The sequence below is a fragment of the Larus michahellis genome, chromosome 21 (assembly GCF_964199755.1).
Source record: "Larus michahellis chromosome 21, bLarMic1.1, whole genome shotgun sequence".
NCBI classification, from domain to species: domain Eukaryota; kingdom Metazoa; phylum Chordata; class Aves; order Charadriiformes; family Laridae; genus Larus; species Larus michahellis.
Window position 1 is genome coordinate 4376314 of NC_133916.1, and position 24173 is coordinate 4400486.

General features: G+C 49.3%; 5 protein-coding genes across 5 annotated transcripts in view; 1 reads left to right on the forward strand and 4 right to left on the reverse strand.

Moving 5' to 3' along the window:
- Positions 1 to 445, reverse strand: part of CCND3 (cyclin D3) — a 47521-nt gene extending 47076 nt beyond the window's left edge. The window contains exon 1 of the mRNA XM_074564196.1: positions 270 to 445. Within this exon, the coding sequence (XP_074420297.1) occupies positions 270 to 278 (9 nt within the window). The 5' untranslated portion in view covers positions 279 to 445. The remainder of the gene's footprint in view (positions 1 to 269) is intronic.
- Positions 277 to 6681, forward strand: TAF8 (TATA-box binding protein associated factor 8). The gene is made up of 8 exons (XM_074564194.1): positions 277 to 336; positions 724 to 880; positions 2121 to 2219; positions 2521 to 2583; positions 3033 to 3157; positions 3474 to 3621; positions 4374 to 4516; positions 4997 to 6681. Exons 1-8 carry the CDS (start codon positions 277 to 279, stop codon positions 5138 to 5140), a joined length of 939 nt encoding a protein of 312 aa, XP_074420295.1. The 3' UTR covers positions 5141 to 6681.
- Positions 6682 to 8391: 1710 nt separating this feature from the next.
- Positions 8392 to 11129, reverse strand: CIMAP3 (ciliary microtubule associated protein 3). Its single transcript, XM_074564080.1, has 6 exons — positions 11084 to 11129; positions 10582 to 10724; positions 10148 to 10246; positions 9405 to 9538; positions 9004 to 9130; positions 8392 to 8583 (listed from the first exon to the last, which is right to left on the reverse strand). The coding sequence occupies exons 1-6, from the start codon at positions 11106 to 11108 to the stop codon at positions 8515 to 8517; spliced, it is 597 nt and encodes a 198-aa protein (XP_074420181.1). The 5' UTR covers positions 11109 to 11129; the 3' UTR covers positions 8392 to 8514.
- A 434-nt stretch (positions 11130 to 11563) lies between these two features.
- Positions 11564 to 16240, reverse strand: LOC141733580 (acidic mammalian chitinase-like). Its single transcript, XM_074564130.1, has 11 exons — positions 16208 to 16240; positions 15553 to 15582; positions 14639 to 14840; positions 14230 to 14286; positions 13959 to 14124; positions 13709 to 13833; positions 13102 to 13225; positions 12791 to 12976; positions 12518 to 12637; positions 12277 to 12418; positions 11564 to 11922 (listed from the first exon to the last, which is right to left on the reverse strand). Exons 1-11 carry the CDS (start codon positions 16230 to 16232, stop codon positions 11672 to 11674), a joined length of 1428 nt encoding a protein of 475 aa, XP_074420231.1. The 5' UTR covers positions 16233 to 16240; the 3' UTR covers positions 11564 to 11671.
- Positions 16241 to 19440: 3200 nt separating this feature from the next.
- LOC141733589 (acidic mammalian chitinase-like) lies at positions 19441 to 23832 on the reverse strand. Its single transcript, XM_074564155.1, has 11 exons — positions 23748 to 23832; positions 23093 to 23122; positions 22179 to 22380; positions 21824 to 21880; positions 21553 to 21718; positions 21303 to 21427; positions 20721 to 20829; positions 20444 to 20629; positions 20171 to 20290; positions 19930 to 20071; positions 19441 to 19769 (listed from the first exon to the last, which is right to left on the reverse strand). The coding sequence occupies exons 1-11, from the start codon at positions 23770 to 23772 to the stop codon at positions 19753 to 19755; spliced, it is 1179 nt and encodes a 392-aa protein (XP_074420256.1). The 5' UTR covers positions 23773 to 23832; the 3' UTR covers positions 19441 to 19752.
- Positions 23833 to 24173: the final 341 nt, after the last annotated feature.

Consider the following 24173-nt stretch of genomic DNA (forward strand, 5'->3'; position numbering starts at 1 on the left):
CGGAACAAGGCGGGCTGAACTCTAGACCCTTGCCCCGCCGCCTCCCGCCACCTCCCGGGCTGCAGACGGCGCTCATCACCCGCCTCCCGCGGGCGCTGCGGGAACGCAGGTGTGCGGGGGAGCGCCCAGGGGACCCTCACCTTGCGGTGGGCGCACCGGGACCGCGCGGTGCGGGGCAGCGGTGCGAGCCCCCTCCCTCCATTCCTCAATCCCACACTACAAATCCCACAATGCCCCGCGCCTCAACGTACACCTCCCACCCGCCGTACCTGGCGCATGCGCACAGCTCTATATGGCTCCAAGATGGCCGACACAGCGTCCGGTAGCTCCGGCACGGTAACGGCGGCTCCTCACCGCGGCGGCGGGGCTGTGGCGGAGGGCGTCTCCCGCGGTGGTGGTGGGGGAACCGGGCGGAACGGCAACGGTCGGTGCCTCCCATGGCACTGAAGCGGCTGCGGCCTGCCTGCGGGGCTTCGAGGCGCAGGCTGAAGGGAGGGAGGCGCTGATTGGCTGAGTGGCCGGAGGCAGGCGGGGCTCGGCAGCGGGGTTTGATTGGCGCATCTTCTTCCGCTCGGATTGGCCAGAGAAGGGGGCGGGGCGGCTTTTTTAAAGGGGCCGCGCCCCAAAGGGTGGAGGGTGCCGACTCCAGGCCTGGTGGTTCCCTCGGGATCCGGGGGTAGCTTCGGTTCCCTGAGCTCTGGTCTTGGGGGTCTGTGTCCGCAGAGGTCGGGCAGCAAACATGCGAGCACGCCTGCGGATAACTACTACCTGGCTCGGAGGAGGACTCTGCAGGTAGTGGTCAGCTCCCTGCTCACCGAGGCCGGCTTCGAGAGCGCAGAGAAGGCGGCGGTGGAGACGCTGACGGAGATGTTACAGAGCTGTGAGTGTCCAGCAAAGTCACACTGGTCCCCTGAAGTTCACAGAATCACAGAACGGTTTGGGTTGGAAGGGACCTTAAAGGCCACCCCGTGCCACCCCCTGCCCTGGGCAGGGACACCTCCCACCAGCCCAGGTTGCTCCACGCCCCGTCCAACCTGGCCTTGAACCCCTCCAGGGATGGGGCAGCCACAGCTTCTCTGGGCAACCTGGGCCAGGGTCCCACCACCCTCACAGCAAAGAGTTTCTTCCTCGGATCTCATCTAAATCTCCCCTCTTTCAATGTAAACCCGTCCCCCCTTGTCGCATGGCTCCCCTCCCTGACCCAGAGTCCCTCCCCAGCTTTCCTGGAGCCCCTTTAGGGACTGGCAGGGGCTGGAAGGTCTCCCCGGAGCCTCCTCTTCTCCAGGCTGAACCCCCCCAGCTCTCTCAGCCTGTCCCCACAGCAGAGGGGCTCCAGCCCTCCCAGCACCTCTGGGGCCTCCTCTGGCCCCACTCCAACAGCTCCGTGTCCTTCTGCTGTTGGTGCCCCAGCGCTGGAGGCAGCACTGCAGGGGGGTCTCCCCAGAGTGGAGCAGAGGGGCAGAATCCCCTCACTCGCCCTGCTGCCCACGCTGCTGGGGATGCAGCCCAAGGTGCGGGGGGCTTTGTGGGCTGCCAGCGCACCTTGCTGGGTCGTGTTGAGCTTCTCATCCACCAGCACCCCCAAATCCTTCTCCTCAGGGCTGCTCTCCAGCCATTCTCCGCCCAGCCTGGATTTGTGCTTGGGATTGCCCCGACCCACGTGCAGGACCTTGCTCTTGGCCTTGTTGAACTTCATGAGCTTTGCAGGGGGCCACCTCTGAGCCTGCTCAGGTCCCTCTGGATGGCATCCCTTCCCTGGTTTGTTAGTTAAGGCTGCAGAAGTTCCTGTGCTTGGCAGCTCTGCTCCTGCTCTTCTGGGTGATTTGCCTAGGATCTCGGGTTATTTTTCTGAAATCAAGAGATGATGAAGTTTTGTATTTTTCTGTGCTTGTGATGCTGATTTGCATTTTGCATTTGTGAAAAACAACTGATCTTTAGTGTCTCCACATGCTTTAATTTTTAATAGGCAGGCTGTAAGTTGCTGGATTCCGGGATCTATTTTTCATTCCTTGCCGAATTTGCTAAAAAGTCATGTCTCTGAATCTAGGGCTGGGCTGATAGAAATCTGTGGTTACTGTCTGAATCAAATATGTGGTGGTGTTTTATTTTTTTTCCGCCAGATATTTCTGAGATTGGAAGGAGTGCAAAGTCCTACTGTGAACATACAGCGAGAACGCAGCCTACGCTCTCTGATATCGTGGTTACTCTTGTGGAAATGGGTGAGTAGTTGACTGGTCCCACCAATCCCAGCCTCCTGCGTTGCAGAAGGTTTGGGTGTGCTGTGTTGGTAGGAAAATCTGTCCCTGTGTTTCTGGTGTTTGTGTGATGCCCACTCTTCTGGGCTTCATGCAGGCGCTCAAATCTCACTGCTGCGGATGCAGTATGAATATATACAGAATGCATGATTTTCTTTTTCATGTAACTTGAAGCCCTTGGAAAAATTCTGGAGAAGCCTAAGGGAAGGGATTTTGAACAGGATAAACTCCTTGTGTGATTTCTGTTTCCTCTTTTTTATTTCAGGGTTCAATGTTGAAACGCTTCCTGCATATGCCAAGCGCTCCCAGAGGATGGTCATCACTGCCCGTATGTAGGAAACCCTTTCTCTTTTTATGCAGGGAATTGGAAATAATTTGACATTCCTCTCTGCTGGCATACAGAGCTCCTGCTTTTCTGATGGATGATGCAGTCCAGTGCTCCTGGACGTGCAGTTTGTGTTAAGCACTCCTGTAATGACTGTGTGGTAGCTGAAGGAAGGTACCCTCTGCTGGCTCAGTTGCCTTTGCTTCAGCATCCTCACTGCACATGAGAATCCTCAAGACGGTTTTGGTCTTCGTGTGTAGGAGAGAGGGGTCAAGCAGTCCCCTTTCGGGATGCTAAACGCACCCTGAAACTACTGCTCGCGTGATGTGTCCTGTCCCTTTTATAGCACCTGGAGACATGGGTCACAGCTCAGTAAAAGCTAGCACCTTATGCCTAACTCTTGGCAGAATGAAGCTGGCTGATTTGTGTGTGTGCATGTTTTTTAACTGTAGCTCCTGTGACAAACCAGCCCGTGACTCCCAAAGCCCTGACAGCTGGCCAGAACAAGCCACATCCATCCCACATTCCTGGCCATTTCCCTGAGTTTCCAGATCCTCACACTTACATCAAGACACCAGTGAGTGAAAAAAGCCTTCTATGCCATTTGGGGTCTGTCTGAAGTCAATGACACTAGGAGCGATGTATTTTTACTGCAGTGCTGGTACTGTTTATCCAAAACATTGCTTCTCCTGGCTTAATATATTGCTTGTCGTTTGCGAGTTGCCCTTGCTGTAGATTTTTGACTGATTGGCATCTGTAGCTCTCTGAAAATCTGTGCATGTTGAAGGTCAATGCTTGCCTGTAGCGTCTGCATCCTAGTAGTGTTTTGAACTTCAGCTGTCTGCATTGCATCCACTAATGGTGGTGGGCTTTTTTCCCTCCCTGCTCCACAGACATACCGGGAGCCAGTATCTGATTATCAAGTCCTTCGGGAAAAGGCAGCATCTCAACGGCGTGATGTAGAAAGAGCTCTCACACGTTTCATGGCTAAGACGGGAGAAACACAGAGTCTCTTCAAAGATGATGTTAGCACATTCCCATGTGAGTAATCTAGGATGCTTTGTGCTGTAAATGGCAGCTGAGTATACACTCCGTTAGAATTCTTGCTACTGCAGGAGGTGAGCACTGAATGGTCACATTGTGTTTGCTCTTCTGAGGCACTGGAAGGCTGGGAAATGAGGAATTTTTATTTAAAATGGGGATGAAAAACAGAATTAAAGCCAAATGGTACACCCTCAGCAAAAGCTCACTTTCTTCTGCTGAGGAAGAAGGCCTTAGCTGACGGGTGCTAAATTCAAAGCTCAACCCAGTCCTGTCTCCGACTCTCTGTAACTTTTAGACAAGTAACTTCTCCCTTACGTTTTTGTGGTAGGCAGTGGAGGTTTTCCTGTTTCTGTCTGCAAAGCAGTGATGAGAATTCCCATCTTCCCAAGGCTCACTGACAGCACGGATGTCAGTGTTATCTTAAGGGGGACTAAGTGATGCTTCGGCCTGTGAGATAATTGACCTTTTATGGAGGTCAGGAAGGAGTTTTTGTGTCAGTGTAATGTTGTGTCCTTGGCTGGAAACATAAAGGGGCCTCAGAAAATAGGAAATTAGAGACTGACATCTTTTAGGGACAGCATATTTCATTCCTGATCCCTGGGAGAAGCAGGAAAAGAGTGTGTGTGTTTAAAACCAGAACCAGTGAAAGTATTTGGTCTCTAAGTAACAGGTTGGCTTTGTGCTTCATAATCTCTGACTCGAGGAGTCTTCTCCCAGCTTCCTGACTCTGTCCTTTTCCTTAACCCTAGTGATTGCTGCCAGGCCTTTCACTGTACCCTACCTGACAGCTCTTCTCCCCTCTGAGCTGGAAATGCAGCAAATGGAAGAAACGGATTCATCTGAGCAAGACGACCAGACAGACACCGAGAATCTCCCCCTGCACATGAGCACGGTACGCCCAGCCTGAGAGATCGAGGTCTCTTGGGCCCGACTTTCTCAAACGTATGAAACTTGGTTCTTTGCCTGTCTTCCTTGCAGCTGGGCAGAGTGGGTGGGAAATGGCAGTGGGTTGCATTTTACCAGGTGTAAATGACCAAACATTGTCATGGTTCTTTAACTTTCTGCAGGGTGCAATGCAAAATGAGGTTGGATCATGAGCTTTCAGTACAACCTTCATTTCAGTGTTAGGGGAGAGAGGATTGTCCTAGAATCCCACTGTTCCCAAAGGGGATATTCTTGCGTTAGAAATCAGGAGTCCTCACCTTTAATGCAGCTCCTTGTGTGTTGCTGTTTATCTTGGCTGTTGATTGTCTGTCTTGCCCATAGGTTATGTGGTTTGAACTTCTAAGCCTTGTTTAGCCTAATATAAACTCTGTTTATGCTTATGGGGTTTTTTAATGTTATGGTTTTGGTTTTTTTTTTAACGTGGCAGGATGATTCAGGACCTGAAAAGGAGAATGCTTCAGTGTTACAGCAGAACACCTCCCTGTCAGGCAGTCGGAATGGGGAGGAAAATGTGATAGACAATCCCTACCTCCGGCCAGTGAAGAAGCCCAAGATCCGCAGAAAGAAGTGAGGTGTAGCCAGCTGGCTGCTCAGAGGAAGAGAAACCCGAGGGTTCACCTCCGCTGCTGTGGATGAGAGGCATGGAGCAAGACAGGAGAGGCACTCCGGCTGAGCGGCAGAAGCAGAAAAATTATCTCTCTCTGCATAGTGAACTACACTCTCACCCTGGTTTGCAATGCTCCCTCTTTCCCCTCTTCTCTCCTGCTGACTTGGAAAGGTCAATGGTCAATTGCCTTAAAAGCCTTGAAGGCCACTGGGTTACAGATGGGAATTGTCTCGTTTACTTTAGTTTGTTCTCGGTGTCGGCAGGATTTACTCTCTGAAGAGACGGGGGACACAAAGGTTCTTGCTGCTCAGTGCTTCCCAGCAGGCTCTGCAGAATACAAAGGCATAAGTCGTTTGTGGCTGTCTGGCAGGCTAGAAAAGAAACTTCTGCAATCAACCCTGCCTGGCCTTATAATCTAAGGAGCATGTATTAACAGAGACAGAAAAATACCAGAGAGGTTTCTTTGTTTGGATTCTTGGCAGGTGAAAGCAAACAGACTCTTGTTTTATAAACTCAAGGCATCTGATGTGTCGCTAAGAGAGTGAAGTGTAAATACAGAGCTAAGATGGCATTTTATTCTCACTTTTCTGACTGCAGATGCACTTCTAACTTAAAAGCGCTAAGTGTGGTGTTTACCCTGTTCTGCTTTGAGATTATTTTGTAGCAGTATGAATGGCAAGATTTAACAGCTGCTTCAGGCTATTTTTCAGTTCTATTGTTAGTTTCAACACAGCGCAACTCCTTTGAGAGTTCACGCCTTCACCAGCTGTTTTGAAAGATGCTGTGCTGAAAAACTTGGAATATGGAATAAAGCTGTATTGATTGCAGTCTGTAAGGCCATGCTATTGATCCCACTTTTTTATTTTGCCCATTCTCAAATATGGGCTTTTATTGACAGAAGTTGCTCTGTTTTCCACCTTTATTTCCCCAGAGCAGAAGACTTTTATTTCAGCAGTGAAAATGACTGGTGGTGGGCGTATTGTAATTGTTAGCTGGTTCTGGAGGGTTTTGCTTTAATTGTCATTTCCTTAGGCAAAATATGGGTTAAATTTCTTTGACAAAAGACTCCTGTAGTTTGGTCTGGTCTCCCAAGCATCTCTTTTGGATGAAAATGTGGTGCTGAGAGAGGCAGCAAAGACTTGCCTGCTACAGACTGCCGGGCAGCTCGTGGTTTCCTAGAGTAGTGGCTGAATGCAAGAAGTCTGTTGCAGTCACCAGGCAGATCAGAATTATGTGTGTACGTGTTCACCTCTGTTCAGTTAAGGCATCCTCCCAGGCCTCTCTCTTCCCCTGCCACCCAGGGAGGAGGAAGATAAAAAGGAGTCATTGTTTCAGTGAGAATGGAGGTGTCCCTGCCAAACAATCTGAAATTAGATCTCTAGCAAAAATGTTCTGCATGTGCCATTGTCACTTCTGCTGGTGACTTGGTTGTACAGAATAACAAATGTACAGAGACATCATGTATGTATGTATATATTAAAAATTTATATCTTTTTTTACTTGGATTAAGCATTTTTCATGAGAAAATCCCTCGCTGGGTAGGGGAAGAATGTAGAATGAAAATAGTAATTTTTATGTTCATAATAAAAGAAATTGTATCTTCTACAAGCAAAACTGGCTGAGTCCTTAGAAGTTTCAGGAGTGGGAAAGCACCTAAATAAAGCCCGAGTGTGTTTTCAGTGTGGTCTACAAGCAGTAGGAAGTCTTGTCCTTCCCTCTGCATTTCTTCCTGTGTCCACCTGATAGCTAAGAAGGTTGAGAATTTTCCAACAAAAACTGTGGTTCATTAGAAATATGTTCAGTGAGGACAAAGTGCCTTTTGAAATACCATCAGTTTTGCAAAAGCTTTAGTGAAAGGTTTCTCTAGTCACGGGTGGAACATGTGGTTGAGGACTGCAGAATCATAGGTACTGCTTACTTTCTTTTACATCTTCTCTTACACACGTGTTTTTCTACTGATTAGAAAACCAAGACAGATGGAGGTGAAGTACACCGTATCGGCCATGAATACAGAGGTGAAGCCTTAAAAAGCCATAAACCCCAGGTCTTAGGACAGTGTAATTTCTCTCCTTCAGAAGATTGCACCAAAAGGGGCAACTGCGAATCACCAAGTACATCCCTTTCTGACAGCTGCAACTACAAAGCAGCCTCTTGTGGTTGGGAGGGAAGGAGCCAACGTGCCTAGAAAAGACAGCTCGTAAGCAGCTGCTGTCGTGGGTACGTGAGAGCACTCGAAGACCGAAAGTGGGAAATTGGAAGAACGCGTTTTGGTTTTATAGCTGAAATCGGGCAACAGGTGAAATTTGCTGACAGAAACAGCTAAACAGACCCAGAAAATTTGAAAGCCTGCATTGTGACCGGTAGTTATACTGAGAATGAATGCTGCCTGCTCTTAGTTTCCCCCCGAGACTGACTCAAGCTTGTGATCTGAGAGATTAAGTCTGTGTGTGAAGGTTTGTAAACATTTATAGACGTCCCTAGGGTCTAAACTGTACATTACAGAAACAACTGATGGTGAATACCAGTACCTTTCTGTTTCAGGCTAAATTTATTTTCATGGCCAGATTCTTAATTAGCAGCATGCTGTTTGCTCCTTACTTGAAAATACATTTCTCATGTCAGTAGGGAAAAAGCTAGTAATGCAACTGTACATCTTGCAGGCCGTCTGCTCTAACCTGTCCCAGCACAGCCTTTTTCCCTAGGATGTTTGCTGTGTGCTATTTTTAATATAGTTGCTGGCTGTGCACAGAGCCATTATATTCTCTCTGAACGTACCTGAGGGCAGCGCAGGACCGGTGGCTATGCCCCATAACACCTCCGTGTTTCTCAGCTCTCCTCAAGCTGTGGATGAACCCTTGTGCCCAGCGTCTGAGGAGATGGTGCTGAGGAGGCCAGGGAAGGCAGGTGGCGGCTGAGAAGAAGACGGTGGCGTTCACTCTCAGTGTCGAGGAGACAGGACAGCAGCCGAGCCACCCTCTAGCTGCGTTAATTTGGCTCCTCTCTGGTGCCAAGGAGGACTGGATTCTGGGGGGAAAAGCCCCCTGTGGTGAGGGAAGCCATGTTGGGGAGGGCAGTGAGGTGAGGCGACACAGAGAAAATGGCCGCCAGCCTCACCTGGGCTATGGGCCCTGGCGGCACCCAGGGACCCACAGAGGCAGCTGACACCTGGCATGATACCCAGTAAGCACAACTAGTGGCAAGAAATCTCTTTTTTAAAAATGTTTTTATTTGGAGAGGCTGGGTGGTGCAGATGAATGTCTCCATGAGTGGGTGGGAGGCGGAGGCGAGGCCTGAGCTGACCCACTAGAAGGGGAGAACATGGCGGCAGCTCGGGCTCCTCAGCTGTAGTACAAACTCAGGTAGGCCACTCGGTCCCGGTGTTTCCTGAATTCTCTGTCTATGGTCAGCTAAAAGACAACCGCTATCTGTTAGACATTAGCAATGACAATTGCTTCAGAAAAGCGCAGGAAGATATGTGATGGTGTCAAGAACCTTAACCTATGTCTTAAATGAGAAAGGCTTTCTTTTCAGCAGAGCTACATGGGGAAGTCTGTGCTCTGGTTCTCTCACTTTGTAGATGGAAACTTCCAGAGCAAAACCTTTCTTAATAGGAGGGTTTTTTTCAAGGACTGTACCTGTTTGTGCAAACCAGCATTTTGTGAGAGGAAATTACTTTGTATCTTGTGTCCCAGGCTAGTAGTCAGGTACGCAGCAGGCCAGTGAGGAAAGGTTGACAAAACATGGTGCAAATGCGTTGAAGTAATCATACAATTTCATTTGTCAGAAGCATTGAGCTGGGAATAACATCCCCTTATCCATGTCCTTACCTTCTGTACCTCCATATTTAGCATCTTCTTTGCTGGCGTTGGCACTAAAGACCAGTCTGGAGACCCAAACTTCATTGGCCAAGTGATTTTTTTGTGTAATCGCTTATCCGCTTCATAAGTTCCTGGTCTAAAGAAAGCAGGCACAAAATATCTCATTTCTGGAGCTGGTGTATGATGTTTGTAATACCAGAATTTACCAGCCCTTCCTCGATCCATGGGAGAAATGCATGTTGTGGTATTCTAGTGATCAAGCTAAGTTAAAGACTAAAGCAGGGGAGCTTTTTGAAGATAAAAAAGCATTACTGGGAACTCAGTTACCTATCTCCCATTTGTGTCTTAGTATTTCTCTCTGCTAGTACTTTTGCTTATTATTAAAAGTGTAAGAAAATGAGTTACATTACCCAGGGAAAAATTCTTTATCTGAAGGCTTATCTGGAAATCGTGGTGTCTTCATGGAAAATGGAGCATAGGCAGGCTGGCATTTTCTTTCTTTCTTACCGAATGACTGGTACGTTGCTGGGCCAGGAGTCACAGCCTGATAGAGATAGAGATTTATCATCTAGATTTATCACATACATTGAGATAAAATTTCTATATGGAAGATTTTGTTCTGCAAACCATCCCCACATGCTCTGGTCATCAGCCAGCTGGGCATTACAGATCTGCTGTTCAATGCATGCTTTGGCTATTCTGATAGTATAAAAAAAATCAGAACAAGTCAATTATGCACTCCCTACTCCTTACCCAGTGTGTCCTGTGAGGTCTCTCCTAATGTGTTGTTATTCTAGAGGAGTTGGCCCAGAAAACATAGAGTGTTTTATCAGGTAGTATAGCTGAGCTCCCTCCCTGATTTTGCCTCAATATGTACATTTACATGCGTGTGTATGTGATACGAAGGAATGTGTATATACAAAAATGCACGTGTCAATGTTGCCAGAGCTCATATGATCAGTCATTGGTTTCTAGGCTCAACACCGCCCACTAGACTATCTGTAAGGAGATCACTAGACTATGTGTGAGTTGTAGGCAGCCCCAGCAAATGTGATCGAAACACGTTGTTGTGTTGATTGAACACTATGTTGGGAACAGCCTACAAATTCTTGCAAAGCTGCAGCTCTGTTGCTTTGAAGTGTGCTTTTCTTACCTGTGGGTCTGGTATGAAACGCTGGGCTGTTCTTGCTCCTATCACATAGCCTTTCTTGCTCAGTGGTTTGTTTTCCAAAGAGTATCTGAAGCTGCTTCTCTGTGATTCAAAAGCAGAAGTGTTTTACTGACATTTTTAAGGCAGGGTTTGCATCAGGGGAAGGGCAGAAATACATGAGCAGCAGATGTTATTTCCATGAATTCCTCTTATTCTTAACTAATGATGTAGAGCACTAGGGCAGCTGGAGCTTTGAGGACTGGTATGTTTGGAAGGGGAGGGGGAATTTCTTTTTCTAGGTGTATGTGGAGACCTTGTACAACTGGTTTGCAGGGCACGTGTGGGGGCTCTGTGTCCGGCTGGTCATGGTCCTATTATTCCTGTAGTGTGTGTCTTCTGCGAAGGAAAACTCTGAGCATGAAAACTGAGCAACTTACCTCTTGACTCAGGTAACAGCCTGGCCCAAGGGAAGGGTCTCCCCTGATGGATACCAGCTGGACTCCCAGCCTGTCTGGGGCATGGTGGAGAGGAAACATTTTCCGCTCTTGACATGACCCAAATGAGATCCGCTTCTGCACATCTGTGAGACCAGGAGAGGGAGATGCCACCAGTATGATAAAACCACGAGGAGTTTATCACCACTTCCTCCTTTTTTACCTTTGTAAGTGTCTGCTGCTCTCTGCCTGAGGCCAACCACCCCCTTATCTCGCAGATGGGAATTTCCCCTGACCTTGATATTTGTGAGGGTTCTCCCCTTTGGATGCCTGTTCCCTCCTGCCTCAAAGGCTTCTTTTTCCCCAGCCTGAGCACAGAGTAGCATAACAGCCTGGTTGTGGGGAAGGTTGCTGGGGAAGCCTGATGTTATGCAGCTCCCCGGGGGCAAGGAAAGCCCTGGTGCCCACAGACCCCCCCTGGGTGCACGCAAATCGCAGGGCTCACCTCTTGGCTCCCACACCACTGCCATGCTGCCCTGCAAGACTTCAGGATGTGTGTGTACTCCAGTTGCTATAGACACGGAGCAGGGGGTGCGGGAGGGAATGCTGGTGATGGCAGCTCCTGAAGGGTGCAGGGGAAAGAGGAGGATAATAAAATCCCTGTGGATTGTGCTGTGCGGGCTCCCGCTCCCAGGAGCTGCTGTTTTGACACTGTAAGTCGGTAGGGGACAGGTCTTTGGGGAAGCAGTCTACAGGCTGGGCTGTCAGGACCCTTCTCTGTGATCTCTCTTGTGACACAGCCCAGTCTGCCCATTGCCTGCTCTCTGTCTTTTTCCCTGTGCCTGGCAGTCAAGGTAGGGCAGCCAGAAATCCCTGGAAAATGCCATACTGGATTAAGTCCAGCTTGTGCAATCAGGCCCTTCCCTGACCACAAGTGTGAGGATCATGAGAAAGTCAGAGAACATCAAGATATTAAGAGCAAGATGAGTTGAAACAGTGAGGATTGTTGCTTTTGCAGAATGCTTTATTTAATCTTTCTTAGTTTGTGCAATTGGATCAGAGGGGTCTGTTTGCAGTAACAGGATTGGCATCTTCATGGCCAGTTGCAGCAGGAGCAGCTGGTATCAAAGACGAGACCGTTCTGGCAGCTCTGCATGAAAGTTTCACCATTAATGCAGTTGTAGAAGTTGCTCTTGTTGGTTGGATCTGCGTAGATGCCGTTGGCCTTGCCAGCACAGAAACCGCTGCCACCAGAGCCACCACCTGAGCCCCCGCTCCCACTTCCACCTCCTTGGTTAGGAGCTTCAGTGACTGGAGGATTGGGCTGAGCTGGAGGCACACAGTCTGAAATAAAAGCAGGAAAGGGCTTATTTTTGTGTTGACAGTCTCTCAGCCCTCCCCTTCCTCTCTAGGCCCTTTAGTGGTGGGGTCAGCTATTAAAGCGTGCTCCCCCAAAGTCTGGCCTAGGTTGAACCAGGCCTTTGCACTGCCTGGACCCGGGTCCAAGTTACAATCTCCCTCTTTTATCCTGGGGGACGGGATGTAGAGGAAAGGGATCTTTCCAGGGCAAGCTCTAGATGTGCCTTCCACAGAAATTCTTTGTCTGCCAAGGCTCCAGAGATGAAGGTTCATGGGTCTCTGGAGCCCTGCATGAGCAGCGAAGTAGGGAGTCCCCTTGGAGAAGCACATGCTACTCACCGCTGTTTTGCAGACCAAGACCGTTCTTCAGGGTGGTGATCAGGGGATATTTGCCTTCCTTGCAGAAAGTGCCAGTGAAGTCATCCATATCAAGGGCCCACACCATAGCACCTCCAAAATTGTTCTTCTTCAGCCAGTCAACCTGTTCAGTGCCAGGGGAGAGATCCCAATTAGTCAGGGGACCTGCTACTGCAGAAGGCCTCCTGCCTTATTATTAGCGCGGCCACACATCCCACCATACCTTGATGTTGAAGCTCTTGATGTTGTCATAGCCAACCCATTCGCTGCCTTTGTAAGCGTAGGGCACGTCCTGGGGGGCATCCCAAGCCTGGGTGGCTCCAGAGTCCAGGAATGTGCAGATCTAGGAAAAAGGGGAAAGAGGGAGAAGTTAGCAAGCGTCCTACAGAAAAGGCAGTTGGCATGTTCCATGGCTGCCTGGGTTAAATATTCCTTGCTGGGTACTTTGAAGGGTGTTTGTGTTCTTGGCAGCCTAGGTGTGTAGGAGCACACATACCTCGTAGTAAGCCAGGAATCCAGACTGTCTTGTGTAAGGTCCAGCTGGCCCTGGTCCTGAAGCTGGTGCCCCAACAGCAGTGTTAGATGGGTTCTGGAGGATATAGTTATGTCCATAGGTTGGGAATCCAACAAGGAGCTTCTCCGCTGGAGCACCATTGTTCTTCCAATAGTTCATAGCATAATCCTACAAAAGAACCACCACGGGTAAAGTCAGTACCAGGATCTAAAGGCGGGAGGATGCCTCCTAAAACTGCTGATCACTGGTGTCATGATAATCATCTGTGACACCATCTTGGAAAATATACATACAACATTGAAGTAGACGAGATCCCCAGTGTCAGCTGGGCCTTTGTACAGAGGGCTGTTCTCCCCAGTGAATCCATCCCAGGAGCCGTGGAAGTCATAAGTCATCACATGGATGTAGTCCAAGTACCTGTGGAGAACATTCCTTGCGTCTGTCTCCTGGCCTGCTCAATCACCCAGACCCGATTGTTCCTGTAGTGCTGGCCGATTACCCCACCGCATCCCTGGCCATATCCCCACTTTCTGCAAATCTGGGTTCTTCAAGACCTTGCTTGAGCTGGCCTTGGAAGTGCTGGAGCCAATTCTCTCCTCCGGTGGAGGGAGGCAGAGGTCAAGGCAGAGCGGGAATTGCGCTGGTATTCTGGGAACTGAGAGATGTTCCCCGATGGCACCGAGTGGCTGGAGCCAGCCTGTTGCTCCACTTCCCTGACTGAGGTGTCCCCTTTCCCACCAAACCAGCACCACTCTCATAGCGTTCTTGCCTTACGCAAAAGAGCAGGGACCCCACCTGCAGTGAGGTTGGTTTCTGTCAGACAGCGTCAGAGTTTCCCTTCACCGCTTGAAGGAAGACCTCTTAACTCACGGAAATGATACCTGGGGGTTTGCTACTCACTTTCCAAGCTCAGGAATCTCATAGCCAGCCTGAATGGTGGAAAGACCTCCAGCAACAGCAGCGGTGACCATGAGACGGGGCTTGTTGACCTGTTTGGCTTCCTGCTCAAAGGCTGCCACCATTTCCTGAGGGATGCCAAGAAACAGGTCTCACCGTGGACTCTCTGGCCTGAGGCTTGGCATCCGCCCAGGGCTCTGGCCAGAGCTGTGCAGAGCAGAGGGCTTGACCAAACGCTTTTGTTTGAACCTACCTTAACGAGGACGGTAAAGAGAGTCTTGTCCTGAGGTGGGCTGCCCCTGGACCCAGGGTATTCCCAGTCAAGGTCCAGCCCATCGAATTGATACTGGCGCAGGAATTTGATGACGGACTTGATGAAGGTCTGGCGGTTCTGAGGTGTTGAAACCATTGTGGAGAACCTATGGAAGCAGAGCAGGAGTGAGTTGAAGTTTGGTTGGTGCCTCTTCGAGCCCCTCCCTCCCTTTCCAGTGTGCCATGATGGGAAGGAGATGGTTTCAACTTACTTGGCTGTCCCGAAATTCCATCCTCCAATTGCCAGGAGGGTCTTGAGTTTTCCATTCCTGCAAAGGGAGGGACAGGAACATATTTCACTACAAGGAATGGTCTAGTCATACCAGTTTCACAACAGAGCAACAAAAAGCACAGGGCTCTTGTGTTTCTTGAAAGTGTCTGGTGCAAGCTTGTGATGTCTGTATGTGAAATCCGAAGACCAAGTCCACAGGGCACTGAGTCACTGTCACCATCCTCAAAGGATGGGTGCTGGCAGCCTGCCCTGCCCTGCCGTCCGCATCACTCTCTGCCCCTTCTCCTCGGCATCCCTCAACCGTGGGTGGTGCTGCCACTGAGCAGAGAACAGCTGCTGGCAGGACCTGAGAGGGAGAACCAGTGAAGCCCTTTGCTCTCGGTACGTACTGGTTCTTCAAGCCATTGAAGGATTTGTAAAGGGTCTCGTCGTTCCATTCGTAAGTGGTGATCTCATTGTTGTTCATCCCAGCAAAGGCATAGATCAGATGGTCGCACAGGCACGGGTCGATGTTGTCGGGCATGAATTTTCCCAGGCCGGGCCTGTACTGGGCCCAGTTGGTGAAGTAACATGACAGCACATAGGCAGTGCCTGCAGAGAAACAGAGGACGTGGGGTACATTTGGACTGCATTGAAGAGATGTTAGTAACTTGAGGCAGAGTATCCTAACCAGATCTGCTCAGCAACCATCGGGCAGTGTTTCCCTGCAGGCTAAGGAGTTCAGAGAAAGTGAAGCAGGGTTGGCTGTCCCTCTGTCTCTCCTAGGATCGTATGGGATTTCTTTCCTTCCTCCTTTGTTTCAGTAGATGAGTGGGTCTAGGAGCCTCCCGCCCCCTTAAACTCTTGAATCAGGGTGGTTCTCAGTGCTGGGTCTCTTCCCCAAAGGGAATCTTTCTCCTTTGCTGCCACATAAGGAAGAACAGAGGCAGAAGGGATCTCTGGTGAGGTGCCTGAAAGGTGGAAGGCTCTTTGCGTGTTTGCTGTGCTGCCTGTTTGACCTGCCTTTGAAAGATTCTGCAAAGACCGAGCTAGTGGCTGAACTTATGCTTCATTCAGGCTGTGCAGGAAGGGGCCTCTAAGAGGAAGTTTGCGTGAAAGAGGGCAAGATATTTGCACTTTATGTTGAGCGTGCCATGCCTCGTCACGCTTTTGTCTTCAGAGACACCGTCGCTGTGTGCCTGCCTGTCTCTCCTTCCTCGCCCATGGCTCGTACAAGAATGAGCTAGGAAATCTGTTGTAGTTGTCTGCAGGGGCCATAACTGAGAAGGATTTGGTAGAGTTGTGTAGGGCAGAAAGCACATACCTATTTGGGCGTTCAGCAGGAGGACCAGACCTTGAAAGAAAAAAGCATGGGATTAGTCTTAGAACTGAGAAAATGCCTGAACTAGCAGAAACTCTCTGGTATGTATCCTGTAATACCGACAATACAATTGCTTCTATCAATGGGCCTATTTGTGCCCCTCTTCCTGAGCATCTGTCTGAACTCAGCATAGGCTGTCTCCCAGGTCACAATTCATTCTGAGTGAAGGGGGAAACACAGTGGAGCTCATGGTCGTAACGGCTCAATGTTCTGCTGCTACTTTCAGCCAGGGTGAGGCAATGAGTGAGCTCCATGCAGGCTGAAAGACCAGAAGCCTTTTGGAATATACTCTGCTATGGAGAGAGTAATAGCCTTTCCATCAGAATGACCCGTTTTCTTCCTCAGCGTGTCATTCTCTTGGCCCAAGATAATTTTTCAATTTCATAAAGCAATTCAATCAGGAATTTGCATATCCAAAGAAAAAGAATCAACTCCAAAAGTAGTGCAACGTATAATCATCCCAAAAGGAACAGCTATTTTCCTTTGACAGTAGAGAGCGTGCTGCATTTTTAATCCCCAAAAATCTACTGTATAACAGTGAAAGAGCCCCAAATACTTGTCATAAAGGTAGAGAACTAAGTTTTGAAGCAGGACTTACCGGTAAGCAAAGTGAGCTTGGCCATCTTTGACCAGAACTGATCTGGTGCAGACCGTCTCCCACTTTTATACGCTCCTCTCAGTTCCTGCCAGTCTTGCGTCAACAAAGATGGACAAACATTACAAAAGCTGGTAAAGATCAGTATCGCACAAAAGTGATCCCAGTACAATGGGCCTTAACACTCCAGCTGGAGACACCACCATTATCAGGCTGTGCCATGTCATGGTGCTGCAAGAACAGTGGAAGAACAAATTTAGATGGCTGTTCTTCTTAAACATTTAGTTTACAGCGGTAGGCTTTGTGTCCACACTGGCGATTGCGCAGTGATAGGTGGCTGAAGTGTTCACCTTGCGCTGTCATTGTGTCTGGCTGCGGGTGGCAGGCAGCGCCAGACCCAAGGTGGTTTACAAGGCTCTTGTCTCCTTGGCTGGGGCAGTCAGCGCAGCAGGGCTGAGGAGGGCTTAGGCTCACAGCAATGGGCTTTTTGGGGGACACAGGGACGGGGCTCTCTTGCTGGAGCCACAGTGTCTGTTGGGATGGAGGGGCTTTGTGACCCGAGCTATCTCTTGCCCACACCATCTGAGGTGGTGTCACTTCAGGGAAGCAGAGAGGCTTTCCTGGTGTGCCATCAGTAAAGGAAGCCAAGTCAGCTTCTGCCTTGTCCTTCTTCCACTTGCCAAGGTAATTTTCTTCAGGCAGAAGCATTCTTTCTTGGAGGCCCTCCAAGCCCTACAAGAGAGAGCCCGGGGACAGAGCATCATGCAGGTGTCATTTCTTTCACACTTCTTCCCTGCTCTCCTCGCTCAGCTTTCTCCCAAAGTGAGAGGCCTCTGTGTTGCCAAGCATCCCTGTCTTGCCTTAGTTTTCTGTGAAGCTCCATGGAGTGGAATTACCTGAGTCTCTTTTATTCTATATGAGCTTGTCTTATCTTTTTGTTTTCAGGATGCAGTGTCTTTCTTCTATGTATATTTGAATGGAATTTTTTCAAAGGTGTTTGAGGTGCTGAAAATGATGTTTTTAATCAGAAGATTCTGTCTGCACACTAGGCACTGACAGCACTACTGCAAATAGTGGAGTAAGACACAGCGTGCAGATGACTAGCTGCTCCACGCTGAGTTGTTCTTTAATTCACATTAAGATGATGTGAAGGTGAATTTCCAGTCGGTCACCCAGACTTGGTTGAATGGGAGCCTGGAAAACAGCCTCAAAGTTGCCCCTATCAGGTGCTGGCACTGAAGTCACTGACCTGCTGCTAAATTTCATTAGACTTCTAGATTTTGTGTATGGAGTGGATTAAATATGGTGAATGATGAAAGAGATTTGTCATAGTGAGGCATGATGCTTGCACAGCCTTGCACCCATCCCATGTGAGAGGTGTCTGACAACTGACTCTCAGCAAACTCTCTAAAAACTGCTGTTTTCCGCAAAGACCTTAGTCATCCTGACCTTGCTACCCTCAGTGTACGCGAGCCATTGCTTTTGGGAGGCTGTTTTGTTCTCCCTGTCCTTGCTATGGAGATTAGGCAGGTCAGTGCGGAAGGCTGAACTGGGCAGAAAATTGAAGGTCAATGCAAAGGAGGTGTGTGTTTTGGAGAACCCTCTGCTAACCCTTATCTGGATGCAGAGGTATGGGTATCGGTCTCCTGGTACAGGGAGACTGGAGCTGACAGCCGATATGGGCATTTGTGCTGGTGGCAGCGTCACAACAGCCAAGGTTCATGTTAGCCATGCAGAGACATCTGCTAGGTAGATGGGCCCTTGGCTAGGTAGATGTATGTGAAAGCTGTGGCGTTGGGTTTCCAAGTGAAGGGAGGCTGCTTTCTATCACATTGGCAGTGCAAAGATGCTGTTGAGCTCACATAAATACATTCTGGGTTTGGGTGCGAGAAGCTGCGTGATTTTGTCAAAAAAACCCGAAACAAAACCACCTGGAGAGAGCTACGTGTGTTTTGGGCTGCTGCTCTGATGTTCCTCGCTGCAGGCAGGTACAATGTCCTACCTCCACAGAGACAGTCTGTTGCCAGTATGTTTTTTCTTAGTGTGGAGTGGTGTTCTTGGAAATTCCTTGGGAATTTTCCTGGGGGGATTTACACCAGATACGTTTGCATATAAGTCTATATGTAGGGCCTATGTTGCCAGAGCTCCTATGATCAGTCCTGAGGCCCAAGGTTTAGCCCAAGGATTCACCTGCTGGTAGGCTATGTGTATGGAGATCTGTGACTCCCCAACACTCTGAGATGGGTCTGTGTTTGCCTGTGTAGTACAGCCACGAGCACCTAAAAGCTTACTGGTTTTCCAGCACTCTTTCTGCTTCTCAGACAGAGTCTGTTTCTGAAAAGTTGATTCATGACCAATGAAAGTGAGGAAAAAATCTCTCTACAAATTCTTGCAAAGCTGTGGCTCTGCTTCTTTGAAACTGGCTTTTCTTACCTGTGGGTCTGGTAAGAAACACTGGCCTGCTGTTGCTGCTATCACAAAGCCTTTCTTGCGCTGTGGCTTCTTTTCCAGGGAGTATCCGAGTCTGCTCCCCTGTTGTTTAAAAGCAGAAGCCTCTTCCTGACTTTTTTGCATCAGAGGAAGGGCAGAAGTGCCTGAGCAGCAGCAGAGTTCACTCCCACTCATTTCTCTTCTCTAAGCAGATGCTTTTTAAATGAATTTTTGTTGGGAGAAGAGGAAGAACAGTTTTGGGATTACGCTTATAGGCTGCTGCAATGGGGCATGAGTGTCCCTTGCTGCTGAGACCATGGAGGGGACTTCTGGGGCTCTAGGAGACATCAGGAGTCTGCCTGTGACTTGGTACGTGCCCAGCTGAACCATTCCTGCATGAGGGAGTAATTGATGCCTCATGGCCAGAGCGCCAGGGCTGTGGGCGCTTTGAAGACTGGTCCTTTTGGAAGGTAACTTTTCCAGGAGGAGAATGCTTTTTCCTGGATGAACGCAGAGGCCACGCACAAGGGCTCTGTGGGGAGCGAGTGTCCTGGTTGTGCCAGCATTACCCTTCTCTGTCAGGCATGGCCTGATATGCTCTGTCTCTTCCTTCTGCTTTTTTTCCCTTTCTGACTGCCCTGCTGGCACAGGAAGAAAGCCCTGGAAATGCCAGTTTATGGCTGTTTAAAATGCAGCTTGTAGATTCAGGCTCTTCGCTGAGCATAAGTGTAAGCATCATGAGAGAATCACGGAGGATCAAAATATTAAGAGCAAGATGAATTGAAACAAGAAGGACTTTTGCTTTTGCAGAACACTTTATTTAATCATTATTATTCCATGCAATAAGATCAGAGGGATCTGTTTGCTGTAATAGGATTGGTATCTTCATGGCCAGTTGTAGCAAGAGCAGCTGGTATTGTAGACAAGATTATCATGGCAATTCTGAAACGAGTTTTGATGTTCAAACATTGGTAAAAGCTGCTTTGGTTGGTTGAGCGTGGATGGCTTTACCAGCACAGAAATCCCTCCTGCCACAATGACTTGAATTGTTACTCCAGCTAGTGCTCACACTCCCAACTTCCGTGTTTAGGAGCTACAGGGACTTGTGGAGCGGAACATTAATAGCTCCTGCAGCCTGAAATGAAAGTAGGGAGAAGTTTTCCTTAGGGAAGGGATTATATTTATAATGGACTCTTGTCCCTACCCTCCTTCCATGGTTACACGGCGTTATGAACACATCAGCTTTTTGTAACTGATGTTGTAAGCACAAACCCCATATTACTCAAGTTACTCACCGCTGTTTTGCAGACCAAGACCGTTCTTCAGGGTGGTGATCAGGGGATATTTGCCTTCCTTGCAGAAAGTGCCAGTGAAGTCATCCAGATCAATGGTCCAAACCATAGCGCCTCCAAAATTGTTCTTCTTCAGCCAGTCAACCTGTTCAGTGCCAGGGGAGAGATCCCAATTAGTCCGGGGACCTGCTACTGCAGAAGGCCTCCTGCCTTATTATGAGGACGGCCACACATCCCACCATACCTTGATGTTGAAGCTCTTGATGTTGTCATAGCCAACCCATTCGCTGCCTTTGTAAGCGTAGGGCACGTCCTGGGGGGCATCCCAAGCCTGGGTGGCTCCAGAGTCCAGGAATGTGCAGATCTAGGAAAAAGAGGGGAGAGGTAGAAGTGAGCAAGTGCCCTAAAAAAAGGGCAGTTGGCATGTTCCATGGCTGCCTGGGTTAAATATTCCTTGCTGGGTACTTTGAAGGGTGTTTGTGTTCTTGGCGGCCTAGGTGTGTAGGAGCACACATACCTCATAGTAAGCCAGGAATCCAGCCTCCTTTGTATAAGGTCCAGCTGGCCCTGGTCCTGATGTTGGTGCCCCAACAGCAGTGTTGGATGGGTTCTGGAGGTTGAAGCTATGTCCATAGGTTGGGAATCCAACAAGGAGCTTCTCCGCTGGAGCACCATTGTTCTTCCAATAGTTCATAGCATATTCCTATAAAAAAAAAAGTCAAAGTTCAAGTCTATGCCAGGATTTGTAGGCAGGAATATGACCTCTGTGGCAGAGGCTTCCAAAATACACTTACAACACTGAGTTGGCTGTTACTGCCGCCGTGCAGAGGGCTGTTCTCCCCAGTGCGTCCATCCCAAGAGCTGTAGAAGTCGTAAGTCATCACGTGGATGTAGTCCAAGTACCTGTGGAGAACATTGCACACATCTGTCTACTGGCCTGCTCAGTCACCCAGACCCGATTGTTCCTGTAGTGCTGGCCGATTACCCCACCGCATCCCTGGCCATGTCCCCACTTTCTGCAAATCTGGGTTCTTCAAGACCTTGCTTGAGCTGGCCTTGGAAGTGCTGGAGCCTATTCTCTCCTCCGGTGGAGGGAGGCAGAGGTCAAGGCAGAGCAGGAATTGCGCTGGTATTCTGGGAACTGAGAGATGTTCCCCGATGGCACCGAGTGGCTGGAGCCAGCCTGTTGTTCCCCTTCCCTGACTGAGGTGTCCCCTTTCCCACCAAACCAGCACCACTCTCGTAGCGTTCTTGCCTTACGCAAAAGAGCAGGGACCCCACCTGCAGTGAGGTTGGTTTCTGTCAGACAGTGTCAGAGTTTCCCTTCACCGCTTGAAGGAAGTCACCGAAATGATACCTGGGGGTTTGCTACTCACTTTCCAAGCTCAGGAATCTCGTAGCCAGCCTGAATGGTGGAAACTCCTGCAGCAACAGCAGCGGTGACCATGAGACGGGGCTTGTTGACCTGTTTGGCTTCCTGCTCAAAGGCTGCCACCATTTCCTGAGGGATGCCAAGAAACAGGTCTCACCGTGGACTCTCTGGCCTGAGGCTTGGCATCCACCCAGGGCTCTGGCCAGAGCTGTGCAGAGCAGAGGGCTTGACCAAACGCTTTTGTTTGAACCTACCTTAACGAGGACGGTAAAGAGAGTCTTGTCCTGAGGTGGGCTGCCCCTGGACCCAGGGTATTCCCAGTCAAGGTCCAGCCCATCAAATTGATGCTGGCGCAGGAATTTGATGACGGACTTGATGAAGGTCTGGCGGTTCTGAGGTGTTGAAACCATTGTGGAGAACCTATGGAAGCAGAGCAGGAGAGAGTTGAGGTTTGGCTGGTGCCTCTTCGAGCCCCTCCCTCCCTTTCCAGTGTGCCATGATGGGAAGGAGATGGTTTCAACTTACTTGGCTGTCCCGAAACTCCATCCTCCAATTGCCAGGAGGGTCTTCAGATTTCTGTTCCTGGAAAGAGAGGGACAGGAACATGTTTTATGGCAAGTAACTGAGCGGTGTAGCTGGCTTTGTAGGCTGTGATCTCTTGGTGTGACACCCAAATACCAAGTCCACAGGGCACTGAGTCACTGTCACCATCCTCAAAGGATGGGTGCTGGCAGCCTGCCCTGCCCTGCCGTCCGCATCACTCTCTGCCCCTTCTCCTCGGCATCCCTCAACCGTGGGTGGTGCTGCCACTGAGCAGAGAACAGCTGCTGGCAGGACCTGAGAGGGAGAACCAGTGAAGCCCTTTGCTCTCGGTACGTACTGGTTCTTCAAGCCATTGAAGGATTTGTAAAGGGTCTCGTCGTTCCATTCGTAAGTGGTGATCTCATTGTTGTTCATCCCAGCAAAGGCATAGATCAGATGGTCGCACAGGCACGGGTCGATGTTGTCGGGCATGAATTTTCCCAGGCCGGGCCTGTACTGGGCCCAGTTGGTGAAGTAACATGACAGCACATAGGCAGTGCCTGCAGAGAAACAGAGGACGTGGGGTACATTTGGACTGCATTGAAGAGATGTTAGTAACTTGAGGCAGAGTATCCTAACCAGATCTGCTCAGCAACCATCGGGCAGTGTTTCCCTGCAGGCTAAGGAGTTCAGAGAAAGTGAAGTAGGGTTGGCTGTCCCTCTGTCTCTCCTAGGATCGTATGGGATTTCTTTCCTTCCTCCTTTGTTTCAGTAGATGAGTGGGTCTAGGAGCCTCCCGCCCCCTTAAACTCTTGAATCAGGGTGGTTCTCAGTGCTGGGTCTCTTCCCCAAAGGGAATCTTTCTCCTTTGCTGCCACATAAGGAAGAACAGAGGCAGAAGGGATCTCTGGTGAGGTGCCTGAAAGGTGGAAGGCTCTTTGCGTGTTTGCTGTGCTGCCTGTTTGACCTGCCTTTGAAAGATTCTGCAAAGACCGAGCTAGTGGCTGAACTTATGCTTCATTCAGGCTGTGCAGGAAGGGGCCTCTAAGAGGAAGTTTGCGTGAAAGAGGGCAAGATATTTGCACTTTATGTTGAGCGTGCCATGCCTCGTCACGCTTTTGTCTTCAGAGACACCGTCGCTGTGTGCCTGCCTGTCTCTCCTTCCTCGCCCATGGCTCGTACAAGAATGAGCTAGGAAATCTGTTGTAGTTGTCTGCAGGGGCCATAACTGAGAAGGATTTGGTAGAGTTGTGTAGGGCAGAAAGCACATACCTATTTGGGCGTTCAGCAGGAGGACCAGACCTTGAAAGAAAAAAGCATGGGATTAGTCTTAGAACTGAGAAAATGCCTGAACTAGCAGAAACTCTCTGGTATGTATCCTGTAATACCGACAATACAATTGCTTCTATCAATGGGCCTATTTGTGCCCCTCTTCCTGAGCATCTGTCTGAACTCAGCATAGGCTGTCTCCCAGGTCACAATTCATTCTGAGTGAAGGGGGAAACACAGTGGAGCTCATGGTCGTAACGGCTCAATGTTCTGCTGCTACTTTCAGCCAGGGTGAGGCAATGAGTGAGCTCCATGCAGGCTGAAAGACCAGAAGCCTTTTGGAATATACTCTGCTATGGAGAGAGTAATAGCCTTTCCATCAGAATGACCCGTTTTCTTCCTCAGCGTGTCATTCTCTTGGCCCAAGATAATTTTTCAATTTCATAAAGCAATTCAATCAGGAATTTGCATATCCAAAGAAAAAGAATCAACTCCAAAAGTAGTGCAACGTATAATCATCCCAAAAGGAACAGCTATTTTCCTTTGACAGTAGAGAGCGTGCTGCATTTTTAATCCCCAAAAATCTACTGTATAACAGTGAAAGAGCCCCAAATACTTGTCATAAAGGTAGAGAACTAAGTTTTGAAGCAGGACTTACCGGTAAGCAAAGTGAGCTTGGCCATCTTTGACCAGAACTGATCTGGTGCAGACCGTCTCCCACTTTTATACGCTCCTCTCAGTTCCTGCCAGTCTTGCGTCAACAAAGATGGACAAACATTACAAAAGCTGGTAAAGATCAGTATCGCACAAAAGTGATCCCAGTACAATGGGCCTTAACACTCCAGCTGGAGACACCACCATTATCAGGCTGTGCCATGTCATGGTGCTGCAAGAACAGTGGAAGAACAAATTTAGATGGCTGTTCTTCTTAAACATTTAGTTTACAGCGGTAGGCTTTGTGTCCACACTGGCGATTGCGCAGTGATAGGTGGCTGAAGTGTTCACCTTGCGCTGTCATTGTGTCTGGCTGCGGGTGGCAGGCAGCGCCAGACCCAAGGTGGTTTACAAGGCTCTTGTCTCCTTG

Bases quoted from the DNA above. Each gene is read 5' to 3' on its own strand.
- LOC141733589 (XM_074564155.1), bottom strand. From the start codon at position 23,772: ATGGCCAAGCTCACTTTGCTTACCG. The intron at 20,830-21,302 runs GTGAGTAGCAAA...TGTTCTCCACAG, and splicing joins GAGATTCCTGAGCTTGGAAA to GTACTTGGACTACATCCACG. The intron at 20,072-20,170 runs GTATGGTGGGAT...GGCACTGAACAG, and splicing joins TCAAGAGCTTCAACATCAAG to GTTGACTGGCTGAAGAAGAA.
- TAF8 (XM_074564194.1), top strand. From the start codon at position 277: ATGCGCACAGCTCTATATGGCTCCAAGATGGCCGACACAGCGTCCGGT. The intron at 337-723 runs GTAACGGCGGCT...CTGTGTCCGCAG, and splicing joins CGTCCGGTAGCTCCGGCACG to AGGTCGGGCAGCAAACATGC. The intron at 3,158-3,473 runs GTGAGTGAAAAA...CCTGCTCCACAG, and splicing joins ACACTTACATCAAGACACCA to ACATACCGGGAGCCAGTATC.
- LOC141733580 (XM_074564130.1), bottom strand. From the start codon at position 16,232: ATGGCCAAGCTCACTTTGCTTACCG. The intron at 14,287-14,638 runs GTACGTACCGAG...CTCCCTTTGCAG, and splicing joins TTCAATGGCTTGAAGAACCA to GAATGGAAAACTCAAGACCC. The intron at 12,419-12,517 runs GTATGGTGGGAT...GGCACTGAACAG, and splicing joins TCAAGAGCTTCAACATCAAG to GTTGACTGGCTGAAGAAGAA.
- CIMAP3 (XM_074564080.1), bottom strand. From the start codon at position 11,108: ATGGCAGTGGTGTGGGAGCCAAGAG. The intron at 10,247-10,581 runs GTAAGTTGCTCA...TTTGAATCACAG, and splicing joins GCTGTTACCTGAGTCAAGAG to AGAAGCAGCTTCAGATACTC. The intron at 9,131-9,404 runs GTAATGTAACTC...TGCTTTCTTTAG, and splicing joins GATAAAGAATTTTTCCCTGG to ACCAGGAACTTATGAAGCGG.